Source organism: Podarcis bocagei, assembly GCF_964188305.1.
Source record: "Podarcis bocagei genome assembly, chromosome: 1".
In the NCBI taxonomy this organism is placed as follows: Eukaryota; Metazoa; Chordata; class Lepidosauria; order Squamata; family Lacertidae; genus Podarcis; species Podarcis bocagei.
In genome coordinates, this window is record NC_138125.1 from 29,106,889 (window position 1) to 29,131,967 (window position 25,079).

The following is a 25,079-nucleotide window of genomic DNA, read 5'->3' on the forward strand; positions in this document are numbered from 1 at the left end:
TACGTTTTGCACTGAGCGAGGGGAAACAGTAGATTCCCAACTCTGTGATTCCATGGTTTGTACCCAATGTAGTGCTAAGTTACCTATTGGTATACTTGTTGCGCTGGCAGAGCATTGTTGCACAAGGAAAACCGTAAGCACTGAAGATTAAGTACTCTCAGCATCCCTAGCCATTGACTGTGCTGGTTAGAGGGCACCACATTGGCTGTGATTGCCTTCCTTGATTCATGTTGATGGAAGACAGAAACCTCATACCAAAAGCATTAATAATTTTGCTAACTATCCCAAACAGAGGAAAAGAACTTAACACCAGAAAACATTTTGCATGCAGGGAGAGGCCCAGTTTGATCTGATAGGGCATGCACTCCTGTTCTTCTTGTCTCAGATTCCTTGGTTCTGGGGAACAGTGATGTGTCTTCCTGGGGCAGTTTGCCATCAGCCTAGGCTGCTGGCACAGCTGTAACTATCAGTGCCATTCACTAGAGTCAGATACATTTTCTGTGCCTACGCCTTTCTTATATGAAAATAGGAGGCTATCTCAATCTTTCAGAGGAAATGGTTCTCCCTTTGAAGAAAAGCAATGCATTCTTTTTAATGTGTGAAATAGATCCCCATGAACAAATGCAATCCCTTGTAACTTTATAATTGGAATTTATGAGGCACTCTACTTTAAATCAGCTCCAAATTCAGTACAATACATTTTCATTGATGAACTTCAGTTTTACATAAAAGTTAAAGCCTTACTCTTCTCCCCACCTCTTTTAATTCTCTTCCACATCAGCAGATGAAGTCAGACCTGGGTGTTCCTTGTGTTTCCTTAAATACCAAGAAGAAGACAAAAGATATTTAAAATTGCACAGGCTTCTGTACTTGATGGTTGTGGGAGGGAAACATACCAAAACATGCCCTTTTCTAAGATGCATCAGCCTTTACACCTTCCTGGAAAATATAAAAGGGTATAATAATATTTTTTTAAAAAAAACCTCTAAGAAAGGGGGGGCACCCTTCTAAACAATAGAAGACCTTGTTATGGTGTTACTTTCCACGTCATATGAAAATATTTTTCCAAAGTTTGAAAGCATTTGTAAAAGAAAAAAGCACCACAAGTATCAAGAGATTTCCCCCTCTCCTTTATATATATAAAAAACAAAAACCCAACAAAGCAAAGTTCTTCCCTCCCCACTCCCTTCTCTTTCCTTAAAAGAGAGAGAGGGAAAAAAGAGTTTAGAAAATTTCACTTTTCTATTCACTGCACTTCTGGCCAAAGTAAAGCCCTCTTTTTACATTGACGTCAAGATCTTTACTAAGATTAGGGTTTCATTTCTCTATTGCAGCAATTAGCCAGGGAATGTATAAAAGGCTTGAGGGAAGCCGGCTAGAACTCCAGAGGGAAAGCACTTTGTACCACAGGCAGATAGTGAGAGGGAGAGAGAAAGAAGAGTGTGGCAGGAGAGAGAGAGAGAGAGAGAGAGAGACGGAGGCAGCACAGGGGGAGAGAGAGAGAGAGAGAGAGAGAGAGAGAGAGAGAGAGAGAGAGAGAATAGCAGAAAGTTTGTGTACAAAGATTTCTTCCCACCCACCCCTCTTCCACCAAACGAAAAAAAGTATTGTTTCACCTGAGAGCTTTGGTGATAAAAGGAATGAGAGAGCGAGAGTGCTAGAGCTGCTCAGCGCTTTTCAATACCTCAGAGTTAGAGGAAAGTTAGCAGTTTGCTCAGCTTCAGTTTTAGAACTGCAAGCAATTGGCAGCGCAGCTGTCTCTCCCTGTAGCGGACTGAAAAGGGGCTACTGGCTAAGGAGAAACAACAACACAAAGTTTGACTTAGGAGTTTCTGAAAAATTAAAAGCAGCTCAGGGTGGAAAAGATTTTCATACTGGCGTTCTGAGTTAATGTTTTTCTTCCTTCCTTCCTTTCATTAAGCCCGTGCTCTGCTGCACTGAGGCAACTCTACGAGAAGAGACAGGGCACCATGAGTTTTTAAGGAGCACTTTGTTTTTTGTTTTAATTATTATTGTTAATGAGAGCACAGGGCATGACGAGGGAACTCAAGGGAAGCCTCTGAAGAGCAGCAGCAAGCAAGATGGGTCTCTTAAGTGTGGACCTGTTGATCACCCTTCAAATCCTACCGGTTTTTTTCTCCAACTGCCTCTTCCTTGCACTCTATGACTCGGTGGTCCTCCTAAAGCACATGGTGCTTCTTCTGAGCCGCTCCAAGGCTGCACGTTGCGAGTGGCGAAGGATGCTCACGTCGGAGGGGCTGCGCTGCGTCTGGAACAGCTTCCTACTAGATGCCTACAAACAGGTGAGTTGGCGGACACTGAGTGGAAAGCAAAATTTTCTGGTGGGGACATTTGTCTCCGCTGCGGATAGAAAGGCAGCTTGGGATAAAGTTTACTGCAAGAGCGCAAGGAAGATTTGAGGCACATGGTCTGACCGATTTATCACAGAAAGTAACAGAGTCAGGATTTGAACTCTGATTCGAATCCTGCCTCCTGGTTTGCAGCTTAACTTATTCAAATGCATGGTTCCATGAAGACTTTTTCGGGTGGGAGCAAAGGACAGAGGTAAGTTTTAGGCAGGGAGATCCACTCCATTCAAACTATATGGGTTTCATTACAGTGTATGAACTTGTATAATAGGAAGTGTATCTGCGATGCCCACTTCTGGACCAGCGTTGTATTAACTCTTTTAAGAGTTTTAACTGCTAATGATAACATGTTGTTGGTTCATTTTTCACTGAAGCACAGAAAGACTCTTCCTAACGTTAAATATATACATGCAATAAATGGTGAATTCCTACATGTCTCTCCTTTGAGTGTAATAATAGAATCTGTGTGGGTGTAAATATGTGCAGGACTGTAGACTGAATAAGCAAGCATATAATCACTATATCCCACTTTCACAGCTATCAAAATTAGCCAGGCCACCAGCCTTATGCTTGGCACGTCCTGTTGATTTCCAGTGTCTAGGCAGATTTGAAACTAAATATATCATTCTGCATGCCAAAACAAGACAGCTTTCTATGTTTGCCATTTTGCAGATGGGAAAAGTGAGGTGGGCAAGGGTAATAATGTCAGCCACAGAGCTGCCATGCAAACTTCCACGTGAGAAGGACTCTCTGCATTCAGCAAAGGGATATGGCACAGTCTGCAGAACAGTTAGTAGGAGGCCTTCAGTAATACATGGGTAGTAAACTTACTGGGTGATCCACAAAGAGCTTCCTCAGCAGGAACTCCCTGTGTTGACTTCAGCAACCTCTTGTTGGGGCATGTGACAACTGGGTCAATCGACTGAGCAACATAATAGAAATGAAATTGTGCTGCTTTACTTACTCACCAGGTTTTCATTTAACAGCCTGGTGCTTCCCCAGTTATCATTTATAGGATTTCCACTAGTTATGGTACTGGGAAATGTTGTGCTTTTATTGGTGTAAGTAGCAAAAAAGAAGCATTAAGCTCAGCTCTCAGTGAAGACAGAATGAAAACTAATGAATACAGAAGTCCCTCTCTTTACATTCTGGACATTAATAAACAAATAACATGCAAATATGCCCATCTTTCATAAGCTAAACTAAATTATCTACTGTATTGTATTACAAAGGAGCTTACACTATAAATCTTGGAAGTCCGTCCATTTTCATTACAGTATGTAAGAATATGCTTGATTTCCATTCATGTCAAGGACAGTGACGGCATCTTCCCTAGGAAAGGGCATTATCTTGTGACAACTACCAGGAAATTGAAGGGTCGTAGCTCAGTATTACAGCATCTGCTTTGCATGGAAAAGGTCCTAAGTTCAGCTCCTGGCATCTCTAGATAGGGGCTGGGAAAGAATCATTGCCCAAAAGGCTGGAGAGTTGCTGCTAGTCAGTGTAGACAGTATGGAGCTATGTGGACCAATGATCTAACTCAGTATAAGCCTGCTTCCTATGTTCCTAATTGGTTATTCAGGGTAATATTGCAATCTAGCCATTCTTATGGCGTGTGCATATTTCTGAGTGATGCTTTGCACCATGGAGAGCTCCCATGGTTAAATCAGGAGTAATGTGGCGGGTTAGGCACCCAGGGACAATAATATTCACATGCAATATATCCCTCATGATTCTTGAATAGAAGAGTTCACGGGACACTCTGCAGCTATCCCAGGGTCCTCCAGAAACACTTCTAATTGCATCTATAGAATATGCTTATAGTTGACCCAATGCTTTCAAAATACACTCCTGCTTAGAATTTAAGTGATACCTTGAAGTCTGAGCACCACAGACTAAAATTTTTGAAATTATTATTTATTAAACTGCATGCCACAAAACCTCTTTGGCGTAGTTTAAATTGTGACTATCTACTCTGGTGTGTGCTGGAGCAACACTTTGTCTGCCAGGTCGCAGCCCTGCAAAGGTGAAAACAGGTGTAAAGATTTGAAAGCGGACCAAAGTAACACAATGGCTTTAACACAGGGGTGGGAAACCTGCAGCTCCCATTATTTCTGACCGTTGCCCATGCTGGCTTGGGCTGGTGGAGTCCAACAACATCTGGAGGAAATCTCTGGTGACGCTTATTATATCAACAGATGGTATGGTATGGCTCTTGGCTGAGTTTACCTTAAGGCAGTGGCAGAAAGGGGGCATACATTCTCCGGTGTCCTTTCCCCAGTCCGCCAAGTGTTCTTGCTGACACTGTGGGCAAAGGGTCTCAGTAGCTCCAGGGGGAGGGCACTGGAACAGTGATGTACATACATAGTCCTATCCAGCCTTATCGCTGGGGTTAATGCCTCGCCATGTTCACAGCAGTGGTCACAGAGGAAACAGACTCCAACCCAGAGTCTACTCCCTGACTGGCTAGGAAGAGCATAGGGAGCTGTCTTATACTAAGTCAGGCCAATATTAGTAGCAGGTTTTCAGGGTTTCAGACGGGACCTTTCTCACCCTACCTGGAGATGCAAAGGATTGAACTGTGGACTGCCTGCCTGCAAAGCAGATGCTGTGGCAAAGAGCTATGGTCCTCCTCATTAGCTTCCCTAAATTTTCCATCCCCCTGTGGAGCAGGGCTTCCTCAAATGAGCAGGTGCCCAGCTGCCACGGCAATCCTTCAGAGATAATGATGGCAGTGAGAGAGCAGGTGTTCCTCAGAGTCCTCTCTGTCCACCAGGTGCTCTTGCCGTTATACACTGTTAAGCACCTGTAAGTTAGTGCAGCCTTCCCCAACCTGATGCCTTCCAGATATTTTGGACTGCGACTCCTGTCAGCCTCAGCCAGCACCTCTTGTGAAGAGGATCTGCTCACCTGCAGTGGCCAAGAACTGTAAAACCCTCCCTGTAAAACACTCCAGAAACATACTTCTCATACATAACTGACTTTGATATGCAGGGACAGCATGCAGATGCTCTGTGCATTCCATCTTGAAAATGTAAATACTCCCGGATCAATAAAAAGTTAGGCCACTGCTCCTTTCCCCTGCTTTGTATCCTTTCACAGCAAGAGTGTATCTAAAGCAGACCTGGAGAATATAACTCTTGTAAGAGTTCAGAGGAAGTGGTTGTGAATGGTCCCTTGAATGTTGAAGGTCATGCAAGATTCTGTAAGATTCTTTAGGGGAGAGCAGAATGCTGAGGTCTCCACCACAAAGAATGAGAGAGGAAGTGTGCAAGGTTATAACTCCCACAGAAAGAGAGAGTATAAAAAGAGCATATTCCAGAACAGTTGATTAAGTCAGCTGCTATCTCTTCCCTGTAGCCTTGAGCAATACGTAGAAAAGAGGCTTGGATCTCATTTCCATGAACAGTGTTTCCAGGTTCCACACACTGCACTGCTAAGATGTCTGAGCAACACCCCACTGCCCCACCATATAATGTAATGTAGAATGGAACAACAACAGCAACAACAACAACACATTTTATAGAGGAGTTTGCAGAAGGCCAGAATGTGATGTAGGGTCACAGGGTGGCATGAGGAAAAGAAACTGTGTGGAAGGCCAGACAATTGGGTGTTGCGGGAGAAAAAAGCTCTCCCCTCCTTTTGCTAAGCTTGCTTTCAATTAACATCACATTAACTGGTACAACTTCCAGATGTGAGATGTAATTTGCGCATTTGTCTTTTCCCCCCTTTTGTAATGTACCACTGCTGGCGGCAGAAGCAGACACCTCAGTACAACTGTGTTGTTAGGAAGCTGGCTTTTAGGGCAATAACCATTAGCAACAATGCTAAATGTAAAGCTGGATGTTGAAAAGCATTATTTAATGGACTTATTCGATATATGGGTAATTTGTTGCTAAAGCTGGCATGGGCAGATTCTGTTTCATTAGAGAGAGAGATTTTGATGATTCTCTAATGTTTGCTCATTTCCCCCCTCTTTTGTATATTTTTTACCCAGCTTTTAGTAGGTTTCTACATACTTGGTGAACTTTGCTTTCCGATTTGAACACCTGCCAGATTCAGCATGGATTTTCCCCCTTCTTTTTGCCATACTGTTCCCTCCTTATCGTTTGAATTGCAGCCCCCAGGAGGCAAGCACACCCTGCGTTGCACAGAGAGGTTCTTTATAACAAGGTTAATTATCATAATGAGGGTTAATGGAGCCAGTGTTTAAGGCTGGGTATCTTTACATTTTAGAGGAAGAGTTCAAAGACAGGGCTTGTTTTTGAGAATACCTTGTGCTTTCAACTCAAAAAAGGTTCTGTAATGTTGCTGGATGCTGCTAGGATGAAAAAGGCATCTGTATTCCATCACATATTTAGAGAGTGATGTGACTGCTGGGAAAACAGGATGATGAAAACCCCTGATTGTATACGTGCAGGATATGCACAATATTCCTACGCTATATAGGTCATCCGGATGAGTGCCAATATAGACTTTGTGGCAGGCGATGCCACCATGTTTGATCTATACACAATAACCCATATGTTTCCCCCCAGTCACAGGGGGGGAACAAAATCTTTCCCTGTAGAACAGGTCATGCTTCAGCACTGTGTGGAACCTGTTTTTATGAAACCTAGAAAAAAGGAAGAAAGAAATAACCAACAGCAAAGTAATTTTCAAGCAGCCTAAGCTGTGGAGGCTGGTGCCCATTGAGACTGGTAGGGTGGTAGGCAGAGAGACCCAGAGAGCGACAAAGCCAACTAAGTCAAGTTTCAGAATCCTAGAATCAAAGAGTTGGAAGCATCACCGTGGATCTTCTGGTTCAGCCCCTTGCAATGCAGGAATATGCACCCATATGGGGATCAAACCCGTAACTGTGATCAGATCCACACTCTAAACAACCGAGCTGTTGCAGAGGTTCTTCTCCTTGCCGAGTTCTGTGCGGAGATGGAAACTAACAGGCAATCACTCCCTGGACTGATTGCAAATGAGAAGTCCAGGTTGGCTAAGGGCAGCCTGAAATTGGTGGGGCAGTACCAACCTCCACATTACATTACATCACAGCTCAAGAAGCAGCTCAAACATAAGCACCTGAAGTTTGTGGCCCTAGATAGATAGATAGGTAAATGCAAAGGGACCCCTGACCATTAGGTCCAGTTGCGGATGATTCTGGGGTTGCGGCGCTCATCTCGCTTTACTGGCCAAGGGAGACGGCGTACAGCTTCCATGTCATGTGGCCAGCATGACTAAGTCACTTCTGGCGAACCAGAGCAGTGCACGGAAACGCTGTTTACCTTCCCGCTGGAGCGGTACCTATTTATCTACTTGCACTTTGACGTGCTTTCAAACTGCTAGGTGGGCAGGAGCAGGGACTGAACAATGGGAGCTCATCCTATCGCGGGGATTCGAACTGCTGACCTACAGATCGGCAAGCCCTAGGCTCTGTGTTTTAGACCACAGTGCCACCCGTGTCCCAGATATATTAGACTCCAGTGGAAACCCAGAAACCCAGTCTCTCCAGGGTGTTTACTCTGTTTTTAATCTCTGTTACTGTGCAAGGAGCCCAGAGACACATGGAGGACACTGGGCTTTAGTTTCATTGCCATCTCCAGACCAATGCAGGGGAATGGGCTGCATGAAGTCCTACAGACAGATCTCTTTGTTCCTCCTTTCCATGGTTTTTGGAAATGTTGATAAGAGTCTCCAAGACTGAAGTTAGGGTGGAACCATAAGAAAACAAGATCAAAGGCCAGCATCCTGTTTCCCACAGTGGCCAACCAGCCGCCTCTGTTAAGCCCACAAGCAAGACATGAGAATATCAGGTCTCCCCTGCTGTTGTTCCACTACAGCTGGTAATTCAGATTCATAGGAATTTAGGATGCTGCCTCATCCCAAGTCGGACCACTGGTTCATCTAGCTCAGTATTGGCTAAAGCAGAATTGGGGAATCTCAGGCCTGTGGACCAAATGCAGCCCTTGAGGCCTCTCTGTCTGGCCCTCATGAGTCTCCCCAGGCCACAGCCCTAACCAACCCAGCCATGTTGCTTGCTTGGATTGCTATACTACAGAAAAGTCAAGGGTTTATGTACAACCACCTCTCGATCTGCAATCCAACTCAGCAATAAACCATGGGTTTTCCTGGGGGGAAATGGCAGGGCAAACAAGGTGGGGACGAGCTCTGTGTCACTGCAACTTGTTTATTTAGCCCACGTGTATCCAGGTTAAGTGGCAGCTGCTGCACTTTTTCCATGTGTTTGCTCCCTCAAAGCAGAATGGACTTTGACAGCAGCATTCAACAAGACCTGGCTATGGACAGTGTTGTCATGGGCTAATTTTCTTGTGCAAAGCAGAGATGGGGAACTTGTGGACTTCTGGATGCTGCTGAACACCAACTCCCATCAGCCCCAGCCAGTGTGACCAATAGTCAGCAATGATGGGAGCAGTAGTCCAATAACAACAGGTTAGCCATCCCTGATCGAAAGGTTTTGGTTAAGGTCTACCAGGAGTCAAGCCAGCCATTTTCTTCCATCCTAATCTATCCAAGCATTTCCTTTAGTCTTTCAACTGATATCTATCTGTCCAGCTATCTATCCATCTACCTGTCTGTCTCAAGGTTCTGTTCTGTTCTTTGCCTTTGATCTGGGAGAATTAATATCAGGACCCCAGTTTGTGCATAAGAACAACTCCTTGGTTGCACACTTGTTCCTAGAATGAAGCAGCTACAAACCTTCCCAGAATGTAATCCCAATATGACTTCTATTAATATGAGCAACAGTGTTGTGTAGCATCACGGCAGAGGCAATATATTTACAAAGGCAGACAAATCAGTGTGTGGAATAACGGATAGGCTTCTTTCTGACTTTTGTCTATTTGACACACCAGTGGGAGAGTAAACTATTTTGGCAGGCTTTTAGGGCAGTGGAACAAGGCCTCTTAGCCTAAGCCCATCTGCTTTCATCATCTTTGTTTACTTTGGCCTGGAGTTCAAGGAAGTGCTTTCCTTTGTATTTCATAGCAGTGAGAGTATCTTATGAAAGAAGCTCTCTATTAAAAAAACATTGTCCAATAGTTCTAGGTCTAAAATAGTCTTACTGGATGTTTATTAAGAAATAGTGAGTAGTTTTCTCCCAAGCTGACATTAAGAGTGCTCTGCTTATAGCAGCCTAGAAGGCAGATAATTGATCTCAGTAGATTATTCAGGCGCAAACATTTACAAACTATTTTTTAAAAAGCAAGACCACAAATTGTTTCCTATGTACTTAGGGAAGGATGAACTTCCTAACTCTAGGTTTAGGCCTGGGAATGTGTTCATTCCTGTGACTGCCCCCAAATCCACAGAAGTTGAAAGGAAAGGATAACATCATGCACTTGAGGGAACGAGTTCTTTTCCTGTTGAGGATATATGTACATGACCCGAGATCTTTCACAATATTTTGAGCTTCTTTGATATTGTTCCTGACAAATGTAGCATTGTTCCCCAAGATTGTTAGGGAAGTCCTTGGCAGTGCCTGCTCTGATTCTTTTCTTGTTGAAGCCTACGCATCAAGGCCTACTTCAGCTGCGAGATGAAATGAGCAGTTGACACAAGTGCTCCCAAGCATCCTCTCTGGGTTAGTGGAGCCCAAGTGTCTCCTTGGTATTGTGGGGAGCTATGGAGCAAGTTGAGTGCAAGTGATGCAAGCCTTGCTCTAAAGCTGATCTAACACAGATTTTGTGCCCATGTGGCAATGCAGGCTGTGAGGAAGGTTTGCTTTTCAGTTAGCAATGTATCTTCTAGTAGCTGGCTGGAAGTGTTATTTTGGACGGGCCAAAGGTAACTTACTCCCACTGTGGTGGAGGGACCTATGGAGCATTTGAAGACCTGCTGTGACCAACTGGCCTCACATTTTGACCACGTGCAGCAGAGTGGGTTTGACTGTTTGGGTTCAGGAGGTAATCCTTCACCATGTTAGAGGATACTCCCTTGAAAGACAAAATGGAATGGATTGGAATAAGTATTTCCCAGTTGCAAATGTCTGCTTCTTGGGGAAAGTGGTGAAGTGAGTTGTGATGGCGCAACTGTGAGCATTCTTGAATGACTTGGATTATTTGGATTAGTTCCAAGCTGAGTTCAGACCTGGCCACGGGACCTAGTTGGCCTGGTCACCTTGGCATACAACCTTCACTGAGAGTGGGGCAAGGGGAGTGCAATCTTACTCCTGCTACTTGACGTCTCTGCAGATTTCAATACCATTGACCATGGTATCCTCCTGGACCAGCTTTGTGAAATGGGAATGGGGGCACTGTGCTACAGTGATCCCAGCACATATGGGACCGAGTCCAGAAAGCAGCAATGGGAGAGTGCTTTGGGCCACCTGGCAGTTCCACTGTGGACTGCTTCAGGATACTATTTTCTTCCCAGTGCTATTTAATATCCACATGGAGCTTCAGTCATTAGTTTGGGGGCAAGGTGCTGTAGGTGCAGTGATGACACTCAGCATCATTTCACCATAATGTCTGAATCAGGAGAGGATGTGCAGGACCTGGCCTGGTGGCTGGATGTAGTAGTGAGATGATCGCAAATAAGCTGAACTTGTATCCTAGCGAGATGGAGGCACTGTGGGTTAGTGTCAGAGGAATTGCTCAATTGCCTGTCCTGGATGGGATTGCACTCTCTCAAAGGGACAAGTATACAAAGTGAGGTGCTTCTGGACCCAGCTCTGTTACCGGAGGCTCAGATAGCCTCAGTGGCTAGAAGCATCTTTAACCAGCTGTGATTAGTGAGTCAGCTAAGGCAATTCCTGGACCAGGAGAGCTTGACCACTGGTGACTTCCAAGATTGGATTACTGCAATGCACTCTAGGTAGGGCTTCTCTTGCACTCGATTGAGAAACTGTAGCTACTGCAGAATGCTGCAACATGGTTGTGAGACTCTTTGATCAGAGATGCCTTTGATCAGAGATTTGCAGTGGTTGCCAATTTTTTACTATTGGAATATAATGCCCTTAATGGCTTGGAGCCAGTTTTCTTGCCCTACCTCATAGGTGTCCACTCAACCGCTTAAGTCTGCAGAACTGGCCCTATCACAGGTGCCACACATTTCTTGGCCCATACTTGTAAGAATTTTTTCTTTTTGTATGGCAGCATCTAAACTTTCGGAACTCTGCCTGTTGACATCAGGCAGGCTCCTTCACTATTCTTTTCAGTGCCTGCTTAAATCATTTTTGTTTAGACAAGTATCCAGAGACATACATGTTGACATGTTTTAATCTCCTTTTAGTTTTCTGCTTTGTTCAATTGTTTTTAAAATGTTTTAATTACTTGTTTTAACTGGTTTTTATTCATATTTTTAATATTTCTTGTAAACCTCTTAGAGGTTTTGTTACAATCTGGTGGTTTCTTTGTGTGTTTGTGTTGTTGTTGTTGTTTTTAAAAAAAACTCTGCTAAGAAGCCAGCAGATATATCCAGGCCCATTCTTCTCCTTTAAGAAATATTTTGCTCATTCAGGTGAAACAGGAGAATATTAGGAAAATAGACGATTCAGGACTCTGATAGTGGGGAGATGAGGAAAGATGATAGTTGGCAACTAGTAAGCAGGTGGCACTTGTATACCCTCCAACATTTATCTGATAGAAATAGGGACATCCCATTCCATAACAATAATATTACTATTTATACCCCACAGATATTACTGGGTTGCCACAGCCACTTAGCGTGGCTTCCAACATATATAAAAACATAATAAAGCATTAAGCATTTTTTAAAAAATCTTCCCTATACAGGAATGCCTTCAGATGGCTCAGGGGTTGGATAATTCCATAACTTCCAACATTTCTCCAATAAAGATAGGGACATCCTACCATACCCTCCAATATTTCTCCAATGAAAATAGGGTCATCCTAAGGCAAAGTGGGACATTCCGGGATCAAATCAGAAACCGGGACGGCTTCTCTAAATCAGGGATGTCCCTGGAAAATAGGGATACTTGGAGGGTCTGCACTTGGGTGAGTGGGGGAAGATTTTCCCTGGCTACTTACAGTTGCTATTTTTTAATGGGTATGACTTTACACATATGCATCTTGCATGGCCTCTGAGCAACTTACCACAACTTTGGATTCTGTAGAGGGAAAAACAATAGTAGCTTTGGAATTGTCCTCTTTCCAGTGGCTGATGACAGTTTGGATGAATCACACTATAAAATGACAGGTTCCTAAGGGCTTGGATGCCTGTGAATGGAACAAAATCAAAGAGAAGGTCTTCAAAAGTATTTGAGAGCTCAAGGGGATTCTCTCCATAGCCCTAATACATCATGTCTATGTTTAAACAGCCAGCACCACAGCCTGCTAATTATCCAACAATGTCTATCTTCTGTAAGGACTTAACTTTGCTCAGAACTCAGAAGTTTCTAATGCTGTGCTTCAAAAACATTAGTGTACAGATTCTGAAAAGCCTTATTATATTATCCCCTGAAAATAAGTGCGAAAAAGTGTCTAAATGTTCTGATGCTTTGTCCATGGGGCGTTAAATGAACAATGTTACTACAGTGGTAAGTTCTATTTCTGGTTAGCGGCTTATGAAAGGACCTCTTTCTCCCCTACCTCTTCCACCTCATTTTTCAATCTGCATGCAAGAGCAACATTAATCATGCCCTTGCTACTTGGTGCAGCTTTAAAGTGAGATCCCTTGAGTCTGGGCAGTTAGCTAAAAATGCAGATTGAACCTCATGCACAAACAGACGTTCATCTTGTCCAGTATTTTCTTTCTGCAGAAGTAGCCAGCCTGCTACTTCTGGTCTGCGGGTGCTCGGAAGCAGGACATCGTGGTCATATAGGCAAGGTTGTGCTTGTATTGTCTGACAACCCATAACATACTTTGTGGGAAGGGCCATGGCTCAATACAATGCTTTGTATGCAGAAGGCCTGAAGTTCAATCCCCAGCAACTCCAGGGAGGGCTGGGGGGGAAACGCTAAACCCTACACTGCCAGTCCATGTTGAGAGTGTTGAGTTAGATGGGCCAATGGTCTGGCTTCATAGAGGGCAGTTTTCAGTATTCCTATAGTGCTGCTAAATGTGGAGGCTTCGTTTTAGCTTATACAACCCCTACAGCTATTGACATAATGCAATGAGCCTGGATAGCTCAGTTGGTTAAAGCATGGCACTGATAATGCCAAGGTTGGAGGTATGGGACAGCTGCCTATTCCAGCATTGCAGGGGGTTGGACTAGACGATTCTCAGGGTCCCTTCCAACACTGCAGTTCTCTGACATCAATGAATTTGTTGTTGTTGTTTAGTCGTGTCCGACTCTTTGTGACCTCATGGACCAGAGCACGCCAGGCACTCCTGTCTTCCACTGCCTCCCGCAGTTTGGTCAAACTCATGCTGGTAGCTTCGAGAACACTGTCCAACCATCTTGTCCTCTGTCGTCCCCTTCTCCTTGTGCCCTCCATCTTTCCCAGCATCGGGGTCTTTTCCAGGGAGTCTTCTCTTCTCATGAGGTGGCCAAAGTATTGGGGCCTCAGCTTCATGATCTGTCCTTCCAGTGAGCACTCAGGGTTGATTTCCTTCAGAATGGATAGGTTTGTTCTTCTTGCAGTCCATGGGACTCTCAAGAGTCTCCTCCAGCACCATAATTCAAAAGCATCAATTCTTCAGCGATCAGCCTTCTTGATGGTCCAGCTCTCACTTCCATACATCATTACTGGGAAAACCATAGCTTTAACTATATGAAAAGAATATAATATAGTGCAACTGACTTTCGGGGTTGGTGTGTTGTGCGACAAGTACACAGAGTGCAATGATATTGAGTGTTTGGAGGGGAGGGAGGCTCAGTTATTTTCATTGTACACAAGTTGTACATTGACAATAAAGGTATTATTAAAATATGTCTAATCTTTCTAGAAGCTATTTGAAGCATTGTCTCACGTTGCAGCAATGTATTGCATAACAGTGTATTACATGCCCTTTATGCAACTTGAGCCAACAGTCTGTCGATTTCGTTGGACAATCCTGTGAGAGAGAGAGGGAGGGAGGGAGGGAGGGAGGGAGGGAGGGAGGGGAGAATCATTTCACTTGCTACTTTTGAGGTCAGAAGATTAAATGCCTTGAGATAGATCAACTTCCAAGCTTCCCTGTGGAGGAGAAGTAGTTGATGCAGAGACCCATAGCCCAGTTTCCGCATCATCCACCACTGAGGCACACAGAGTAGCTGGCTGGTGTAGCTGACAGAAGTCCATGATTATAGGAACTCTGGAGCCTGAGCTATTGCGTGTGAGTAAAATTCTCTGGGTCGGTTCCTCAGAACGGCTCCCTTGCTTGCCTTTGTTTATAATTTCAAAAGAGGTTTGGCAGAGCAATAATTTTTATTCCCCCCCCCCCCGTTTTTATTTTATTTTGGATGACATTTCATTGTGGTGTGGTGTGGGTATCTTTCCAAGAGCTAATTCCGCGCACCCCCCTCTCAATAACGAATAACAACAACAAAGAAACAAAGGAGCCCCACGAAGTGGGTGATCAGTGAGGATGTCAATCCCATTCCTGAGCCTGCTGGAATAAAGAGGCCCTTTGGGAATGTAAGAGCTTCATCAGGACCAATTAGCAGGACATGCTGCTGGTTGTGTCTGAGCATTAACTACTGGGCAGGGTTGGGGGGGGGGTTCGGAGTGGCTTAACGCTAGCACGGAACAAGGCACCGACCTAATTACTCCTCCGCTAGAGCAGAGGAGGCCTTGTGAATGTCTGCTTGGCAAGACTTTCTCATTAAGGACCAAAATCTCCAAACAGACGCAAGGACTCCTGGTAGCGGGGAAAACATTAACACGATAGGTAACCTGTGGCCGAGAGAGTTCCTTTGTTGCTGTGGGAAATGCAGTGATGCTAGCCACACCAGAGGGTTGCTTGGGTACTTTCCAGATATGTGATGACGTGAAACCAGCTATTATTTTGCTTCCAAAGTCAACCTTCCTCCCTTTCGTTTGTAAGTTACTGCGGCTGGGAGGGAGGCACAGAGGGCACCCTTCCTTTGTTGGGACATAATTAAACCAATGCCCTTGGCAGCAAAGCAGTTTTGGTGCTTGAAAGACCAAATGATAACAACGCCCTACAGAACTAGGTCCTTCTATCTCCCCCTTCCCGCCCTCCCCGTCCCAGGTTTCAAGGATCTATTCATTTTAAGAATAGCATGAAGAGTGGAGGATTCAAAATTAAGACACTATTGCTTTCCTTTTTACTCTTTGGATAAAGCAAACATCGCGCCCCCCCCCCAGCCCCTGTTCACATTACAGCTGCAGGAGAAGCTTGGTTTTTCCCCCTGCATTGGTGCAACCGACAAAAAGTGCATCATGTATGGGGCAGCAAATGTACACATATCATGGGCTGCAATTGCTTGATGTTAGTGGGACTTGCTTCTGAACAAACATGCGTAAGACTGGGCTGTTAGGCAAATATCCTGTTCTAGCCATTCATTGAATCCATCCATTCTCTTTTATATCTATATATGTATATTCCTATATCTATATATGTATATTCCGGGACGCGGGTGGCACTGTGGGTAAAACCTCAGTGCCTAGGGCTTGCCGATCATATGGTCGGCGGTTCGAATCCCCGCGGCGGGGTGAGCTCCCGTCTTTCGGTCCCAGCTCCTGCCCACCTAGCAGTTTGAAAGCACCCCTAAGTGCAAGTAGATAAATAGGTACCGCTTTATAGCGGGAAGGTAAACGGCATTTCTGTGTGCTGCACTGGTGCTGGCTCGCCAGAGCAGCTTCGTCACGCTGGCCACGTGACCCGGAAGTGTCTCCGGACAGCGCTGGCTCCCGGCCTCTTAAGTGAGATGGGCGCACAACCCTAGAGTCGGACATGACTGGCCCGTACGGGCAGGGGTACCTTTACCTTTACCTATGTATATTCCAGTGATTTGATGGGATGTATGTATATCTCCACACTTCAGAAATTCTCTTTGAAATTCCATATTTTACTTTGTCACAATTGGTTGACTAAATTGCAAGGCTTCGCTTCATGAATCTTGAGGAGCGTGTACAGTAATCATGCCATCAAAGGGGGATTTTATTCCAGGCTTTGTATGCAAACATTTATTGCCTTACAGCACAATCCTAACCAAGCTTCCCAGGGGCATCTGGTTGGCCTCTGTAAAAATATGAGGTTGAAATTAGATGGGCCTTTCATCCAGCAAACCCAAACTTATGTTCTTATATCTACTCAGAAATAACTCCTACTAAATTCAGTGGCGCTTGCTCCCTTAGGATTGCCGCTTTAGTCATAACAGCCATGTCTGGGTCTTGAAATAAATCTCATGTAACAAAATAAAAGATTCCCATTGTTACTTAAACCCTTTAGACTACTGTATGTATTCCATGTGCTCGTAGAAATTGCAGTGCAATTTAAAGTTATGGGATCCATTTCAGACTACTCTGTCACAAGAGACTAGGACCCTGAGGGACCTGACATCTTTCCGCAGGGCCTGCAAGACAGAGTTGTTCCGCCAGGCCTTTGGTCAGGGCGCAGCCTGACTCCCTCCTCTGGCAACCTGCACAGAATTTTGCTTAATTGGTTGCCATCAATTTGATTTAATTAATTTTTATAATGAAATATTTTTAGATTGTGTGACTATTTATTGTGTAATTATTTGATTGTTGTTAGCCGCCCTGAGCCCGGCTTTGGCTGGGGAGGGCGGGATATAAATAAAATTTATTATTATTATTATTATTATTATTATTATTATTATTATTATTATTACTTAGCGTTCATTTTAAAACAGTTTTCTAGCCCCGTATGAACCAACCTGGACCATGTGATCATCATCTGAAGCCCTTCTTCATGTGCCTCCTCCATGAGAGGCTGGGGGCGGGGGCGGGTTAGCAACATGAGAATGGGCCTTTTCTGTGGTGGCTCCCCACTTATGAAATGCTCTCCCCAGGGAGGTTCGCATGGCGCCTTCATTATGATACGATATGATATCTTTAGGCGTCAGGCCTTTGGCTAATTAAACAACCTTTGGCCTTTTAAACTGGGGGTGGGGTATTGCCTTTGTTTGTTACTGTTATGTATTTTTGTGTTTTTATATAATAATGGTAATAATAATAATAGAAGCTCAGAAACCATTGTGGGTGCAAAGTTTGACTTCTAGTAGCTACAAATAGGCATTAATTATGGAACATTGTTCTTTGCTCCTCTCCTACGGCTATTGTGAAAGGCAGCCTTCCCTAACTTTGGAAGTTGGAACATACTGTTGGACTACAGCCGCTATTGGCTCCCACCATTGGCCTTCCTTGCATTCTCTTTTCTTCCATTTCCCCAAAGTCTGTTGAAAGTAACCATATATTTGAAAATGTGGAGCCACTGAACATAAGCAAATATCTGTACAGTTCTTTCATTACTATCTATCATCTATCTATCTATCTATCTATCTATCTATCTATCTATCTATCATCTATCTATCATCTATCTATCATCTATCTATCATCTATCTATCTATCATCATCATCTATCTATCATCTATCTATCTACACAATGTAAGCGTGTTATTACTTGGTAGTTTTTCTGCCACAGAACTGTTAAATTATCACTACAGCAATAGAGCAAGTATATATACAATAATTCAAAACCAAAAGAGGGGGGAAATAACGGGAGATTGGGGCACATTATATCAGGAGGACCATTCCACGCAATATAGGAATTGGGCGTTTAGTGTTGTGGAGCTGAACCTTTGGAATTGCCTCTCATCAAATATTAGTCAAGGGCTGTATCTGTTGTATCTTCTTCTTCTTCTCCTCCTCCTCCTCCTCCTCCTCCTCCTCCTCCTCCTCCTCCTCCTTCTTCTTCTTCTTCTTCTTCTTCTTCATTTCTTATACCCCACCCATCTGACTGGGTTCTCCCAGCCGCTCTGGGCAGCTTCCAACAAAAATACAGCATCAAACATTAAAAGCTTCCAGAAGCAGGGCTGCCTTTGGATGTCTACAAAAATTATTGCTTGTTGTTAGTTGCTCTGGATTCCTTGGGGAGGGCGGGAGATAAAATTCATCACCATCAATCATTTGGTGAAAGCAAACAGGGTTACCAGTAGCGTTTTATGTGACAAACATAATCTTATTGGAGCAGTTGGCTGCTATTGGTTGAGCAACAGGGAACACAAAAAGCAAATGGCAGCAAACAATAGTAACTTACAACCTCTTTCTTTGTTTTCAATACCAGGTGAAACTGGGCGGAGAAGCACCTAACTCCAACGTGATTCACATACCCAATGGTACCAGTGACAGCAGCAGCAGATGGAAAAGCTCTGGTGGGAAGTACGGTACCGAGTGCCACCTATTAGACTTTGCCAAATCGGAGCGCCCGCTGGTGGTCAACTTCGGCTCGGCCACCTGACCCCCCTTCACAAACCAGCTGTCGGCCTTTGGCAAGCTGGTGGAAGAGTTCTCCAGTGTGGCTGACTTCCTGTTGGTCTACATTGATGAGGCTCACCCATCAGACGGCTGGGCTGCTCCTGGTATCTCCTCCTCATTTGACGTCAAGAAACATAGGAACCAAGAAGACAGGTGTGCAGCTGCTCACCAGCTTTTGAAGCGTTTCTCCTTGCCACCTCAGTGTCAGATAGTGGCAGACTGCATGGACAACAATGCAAACGTGGCCTACGGGGTCTCCTTTGAGCGTGTGTGTATTGTACAAAGACAAAAAATTGCCTACCTAGGGGGCAAGGGCCCCTTTTTCTACAACCTCCAAGAAGTTCGACTTTGGTTGGAGCAGAACTTCAGGAAAAGATGAAGTGTCCAGACTTACTAGAGGAAAATACGTTGCACATAGTGCCCCTTTAAAGCAATGCAAAAGGGAAAGAAATTGCACCCTGTTTGTTTGTTTTTTGGATAGGCTTTTTTTTTTTTTGGCCTGTTACTGAACAGCAGGCCAAATCATATGGCCAGATCAACACAACAGACCATGAAAGCAAAATGAAACCCGAATTCCCCATCATCTTCCCAAAAGGGAGCTGAGAGAAGCGTTCTGTTTGGGACAGAAAGACTGGTGAGATGAGATTCCTGTGCCATGAGCAGGTGATCTTTGTGTTGAGGTGTTTGGTGCAGAAGGAACCAAAAGCATCGCTTCTAGAACAGTTTGTTGAAAAGGCTATACCATCATTTGAAGGGGTATCTCTTTGCCCTCCCGTGTTTGTCCTGCTGAATTCAAATGTAGCAAAATTAGAAATTTGAGGCTTGCAAGTGCCATGAAATAGAACTATTCCTTTTTGATAGAGAGGGTACGGCTTTATAGATACTGCGAGTTCCAGCATCTGCTACAAACTGGCTAGTCAGTTGACCTCTTTTTTTGCTGAAAGTATTGGTGTTCACAACTAGAAATCTCTCTTTGCAGTATTGTACAGCTGCAATTCAGAAAGCTTTTAATCTAAACAGATGATTTGATGCTAGATGGTTTCCATGCTTTTGAAACAAAGAGATTCAGCTTATACATTCATGCATAACCCCTGCACTGTGGTCTTCAAATCTTAAGGAGACTTAAAGATTTCACAGCACCACCCAACATGAAAAACACATATGTCTATTTTAAGATCATAGGCTATATCTCAAAATCTAACTTCGTGATAATGTTGTGGCAGAGCAGTCCACTTTGCACTGGATCACTTCAGACAACCCAGTTCCACTGGATTCCCACCACTTAGAGGCAGCAATGGGATGGGGGGACAACCTGTTAGTTTGAATTCACCCCTTGGGATATTTTGCCTTGCCAAAGCCAACTTACATAATGAAAATGTACATTGTGTAAGATAAGGTGATAGTCCTACCATGCCTGAGCTTGAATGCATCCAAGATAGCTGACTCATGTCATCTTGTGTGAGAAAAATCTGCTAAGATAACTCACTTGGGTCTCAGATCATCAAAGACAAAGTGTTCTTACCATGTCAGCATAGATCTTGTATTCTCATCAGATGAAGAATTTAGAGAACAGTCACATGGCAGCATTTTTTAATATGCAGTTCCACTTGACCACACCCAGTTGGGAAATCAGAAAATGTTGCCCTCTGGGATCCCACCAATGAAAATTCTGCAGCCTCTGCTGAGTCTGCACCAGACGATTTAGCTTTGTGGACCAGCACAGGCAAAAGAACACTATCAGGGACAGCATGTGCTGATACTGTGTGTCTGATCTCATCATAAATAGCCACATAAATGTGCCCTTAGGATTGCTATGTGCTTAACATTATGCCTGCACTCAGATAATCTCTGAACAGGGAGAAGCTCATGTGCTCTGTGCTGTCAGATTACCTCCATGTAGGAAAAATATTGTGTGTGTCGTAATCTTTAGAAAGAGAGTGAGGGAAGAAAAGTAAGACAGGAGTAAGGCAAGAAAGAACACACAGGCCAGGAACTTCATTGTGGGAGAGCCATTATGACATTTCAGACATTGGGACCATTTGTGAATTCCTTCACCTGGGCTTTCTTGGACTGGGTGTGTGTGTGTTCACAACCTCCTAAGGCCACATCCTAGAAGCAACCTTGGTTTAACACTAGCTTTGGATGCATGGAACTGAAACAGTTTATTAATCAGTGTACTTGCTTGCTTTTCTGAAGAGAAACAGCAGCCATGGGTGCAGCTGCAACAACAACAGTACAATTAGGATTAGACGTTACTGTGTGTTTAGTAGATGCTCTTTTAAAAAATAATTTATTGCATTTAGAAGCCATGATGCAGATGGTGTATTTTTGTGTGCGGGTGAAAAGGAAAGGGGGTAGGGAGGGAGATGCACACCACTTTACCTCATTGGTATTGAAACTTTGTCCATTAGTTAAATGTGGTTGCGTCGATATTGCCCTCCCTTCTGTTCTAGAAGTTTGCAATTAGTTTTTAATCAGATTAGTTCGGTGAAGTTAGTTCAGCATGAAAGAGGTTTCGCCCTCAGGGCTGATGAATTGCAGAGCTGCAGAGGGCCAGCTGCCTTTGCCCAGCTTCATTTTCTAAGGAGCTTCCTTGGAAAATTCATGTCAGCCGCATAGGTACTACTTTCCTTCCCCTTCCCCTCCACCACCATTTCAAGCATGATGAAGAATAGAAATACAATAGTTGGTATGAGTTTTTCAGGAGTGGGTTTGAAAGCGACACTGAGCACAAGCCACCTTAAAAAAACACACACAAAAAACCAGGGGAAGGAAAGCAATTTACATCATTGGTGGAAACCATTCACCAATACCCAGAAGTGTTCCTTCCCCACCTCTTCATTTATGTTGCCTCCTTATTTGTAGATTCAGCCTATCTTTATGTTTTGATGTTGGCCAGTCCAGCTCATGCACATGGCATTTTTAGAACGTGCTTCTCTCCACTGCAGGTATGCAAACTTGACAGTGTGGTATGAATGCTATTTCCCCCTCCCCTCCCCATGTCCTCTTTCATTCCTTTCCTCCCTTATACAGACGCACAGCACTTGGCCACACAAATACCGAGAGAGGGTTTTGGAGAAGCTGACAGGATGAACGAAGTGTGGAAAGCTGGCAGTTGGAAGACGTAGGGAAGGGGTGTGCTCTTGGGGTCGAGGGTATTGCACAGGTGTAAGGGCTTGAGGAGGGAAGTAAAGAGGGAAAGTGTTAGGGAAGGTGGGCTTCTTTAGCTCGGGGTGAAGAAGATACTGCTGCAAATAAAGGGGGTGGGATAGACACAGGAAAAATGGTCAGTATGGAAGGAATGCAGGTCTTCCCCAGCCTATTGGCAGGTACATGAGACAGTGGGATTGTCCACACTTCTCATGCCCAAAATGACATGTCTGAGTGGTGTTCTGCTCAACGCATTCCTTTTTCCCAAGGAAAATATGTCTTTAGTGCTAAATCGATGCAAACATCAATCCAGAGAAAACCCAATTTGCCATTTGCTCTGATTGAGCACTAAAGATCAGTTTTCCCCAGGGGAAAGCAGTGGTACAAGAGGAAATATGGATGATCCCCCATTTCTTAGCTGATTCTTTTTAAAAACAACAACAACAAAGAACTAAATATTAGTACAAAGCCTGATTTTACCCTTGTGAAGAATAGAAGCAATTATCAGATTAACTGTGTGTTCCCAACTATATTTAATCAGAAGTCCTACTGATTTCAATTGACTTACTGTCCAGTGACTGCATGTGGGATTGCCACCTAATTCATTTTATTCAGTATCCTGTTTCAAATAGTTGTCAGGTTTTATTATAGAGGCAAATTCAAAAATCCAATTTATGGCTTTTTCCAGAACAATTTAGCAGTGACTGTTAACGCTTATCTTTTAAAACCACAATGGAGACACAGTTAAGCACTTTAAGCACTGTGTTAAAGAGGTGCTGTGCTAAACAGGTTTGCCTGGAAGTGAAAACCAATAGGTTCAAAGGGCCTGAATCGCCCAAGCCTACACATGGTAATGCCAAAGTAAGATCAAATGTGTTCAATGGGCCTCACAAGTCAATGTGCATAGGCTTGCAGCTGCACCTCTGGATATAATCAATGACTTATCAATTCAAGAAGTTCATTTAGTGGGATATACAATGCCAAATAATTTATTTGATCACATTCAAATTTGCTGTCCTGTCATTTCACAGAATGTTCCTTTTTCTCACAGTATTAAGGAAAATGAGGCATTTGGTTCCATTATTGTTTCCTTACACAACCACAACCTTGTTGCTTTATTTTTTAAGTCCCTCTATGTTTTTGATAATTTTTATCCTATTTTGTTTTTTTGGCAAATGCTCTATTTTCATGTTGGTGAACATAAAACACAAGTCACTATTCTGGATGGTGACAGAAGTTGGTTTGCATGTTTATGCTCTTTATATTCTTCAGGCTTTTTTTTTTTTTTAAAAAAAACATTTTAAAAAAATTGTCAAAAATTCAAATTCCTTTTCATTTATATGCCTTGGATAGAAAGACCAACCAAAGTGTTTTCTTGACAGTTGGAACATACCTTAAACTCAGAATAGGGATTGTGAGTGACTAAACTATAATACATTTACATATCTAAAGTCACTGCTATTTTGCATGGCTATTTTCTTCCTTTTGGTTTTCCATTATTCTGAGATTTCTTCTTATGTGTGAAATGCTTGTTATTCATAGATGTCTGTTACTCACACAGTGTGAGGATTAGGAAACGGACATATGTCAAAGGAAAATCCACCAGCTTTCTTTCTTTCCAAACAACACAGATTTCTGACTCTGTTCATAAACTTAATTATGCCCATCAGCTCAACACAATAATCATGACAGTGTTACCTTCTTAAAAAAAAACTCCACTAGAAAACAGCAGACCAAAAACCCAGAGGAAAATACACCCCCCAAAAAACAACAACAACAAGGAGAAGACTTTTGTGACTTCAGTCTTGTTAGGGATATGATTTTGCTATTGTTCTTAAAAGGGAAAAAAATAGATTTAAGGTTTTAGTTTTTGTGAGCAGCCTCTCACCATTCATGATAAAAATATTGTAGATGTTAGGCCACCCACTGAAAATACCAGCACCTACTCTTCAATCAGCAGAACTTAAAAACATAAAATTAGACTATTAGGCTTCAGGTATAATAATGAAAATGTTTCTAAAAGTATATGTTCTGATATTAATTGCCCAAATACAATACAATACTGGCTTTTGTTGGAAGCAGGATACTGATATATAGATGGATTTGTCACTTTTCAATTGATGATGCTCCCAAGTTATAAGAACCCACCAAAAGGTCTATGTGCCACTCTGTACCACCAGTAGGATGTAATTCCTGAGTATGTATTATAAATCATGTTTGTCTCTGATAGTAGTTTGCACAGCCATGTTCCAGATGGGGAATTAGGCAGAAGCAGTGAGTTGACATATTAAGGAATAAGATAACAGATGGAACCCTATCACAGAATACACTGAGCTGGATCAACGTAAACAAGCCAGTGTGGTTAACTAAGGAAGAACATAGTGTTAGATCTAACTTGCAGCATGGGAAGCCAATCCCTTTATGCCTCACATCTTCGAGTTTATGTGTGGACTTGTGAAGAAAAGGGGCCTCACACAACCATCACATAATAAAAGCAGTCTCATGCTTCTCTTTTACAGATGCAAATCACATGTCAGTGAATCAAACCCAGTGCTGTTTTTCAATATATACTCTAGGGGGATTGAGAAAGCTTAAGGTGAGCTCACTTAAATGAGGGGACTAAGGCTGAGTATTCGGTTGAGATCATAATTGGTATTCTTTGTGTGGCCTTTCGTGTTGCTGGATGTTGGATTTAGATCTTTACAACCTGCATTCAATAATATAACCAAAGCAATAAAAGATGTATCAGGCAGGGAATACTGGCCAGTTATATTCAACTCCACACCATGTCAGTTCAGGACTCATATTGACCAAACTTTGGCTGGACCTAAGACTTGGTTTGCAAGGATGGGAGAAGAGGGTGAAGCAGAGATGTTGGTGTCTCCATGAAGATCACTGACAAAAGAGTGTCTCACTCAGTTGGTGTTCGGATGCTTTTGCACTTGCATTTCTCTTTGCCTCTCTGTTTCTGCCTTCAGAAGTAGGGATGTATTTGATATCCATTTAATATGAGTCCTGAGTCAACATAGTGAGGAAATCACTTTTTTGTGTGTATGCATGTATCCTTGTTTAGATGTCACAAATACACTCTGTAGAAGAATCAGCAAAAACATGTTACAATATTGGTGCTGCGTGGACCATGTACTTTATAGAACTGTGTTTTCCACCTTGTATTTTAATAAAAGTGAAAGAAGAAGAAGAAAAA

General features: G+C 43.3%; 1 protein-coding gene across 1 annotated transcript; it reads left to right on the plus strand.

Annotated features, from left to right (window-relative positions):
- Positions 1-25,079, plus strand: DIO2 (iodothyronine deiodinase 2). Its single transcript, XM_081206991.1, has 2 exons — positions 1-2,303; positions 18,534-25,079. The coding sequence occupies exons 1-2, from the start codon at positions 2,082-2,084 to the stop codon at positions 19,101-19,103; spliced, it is 792 nt and encodes a 263-aa protein (XP_081063117.1). The 5' UTR covers positions 1-2,081; the 3' UTR covers positions 19,104-25,079.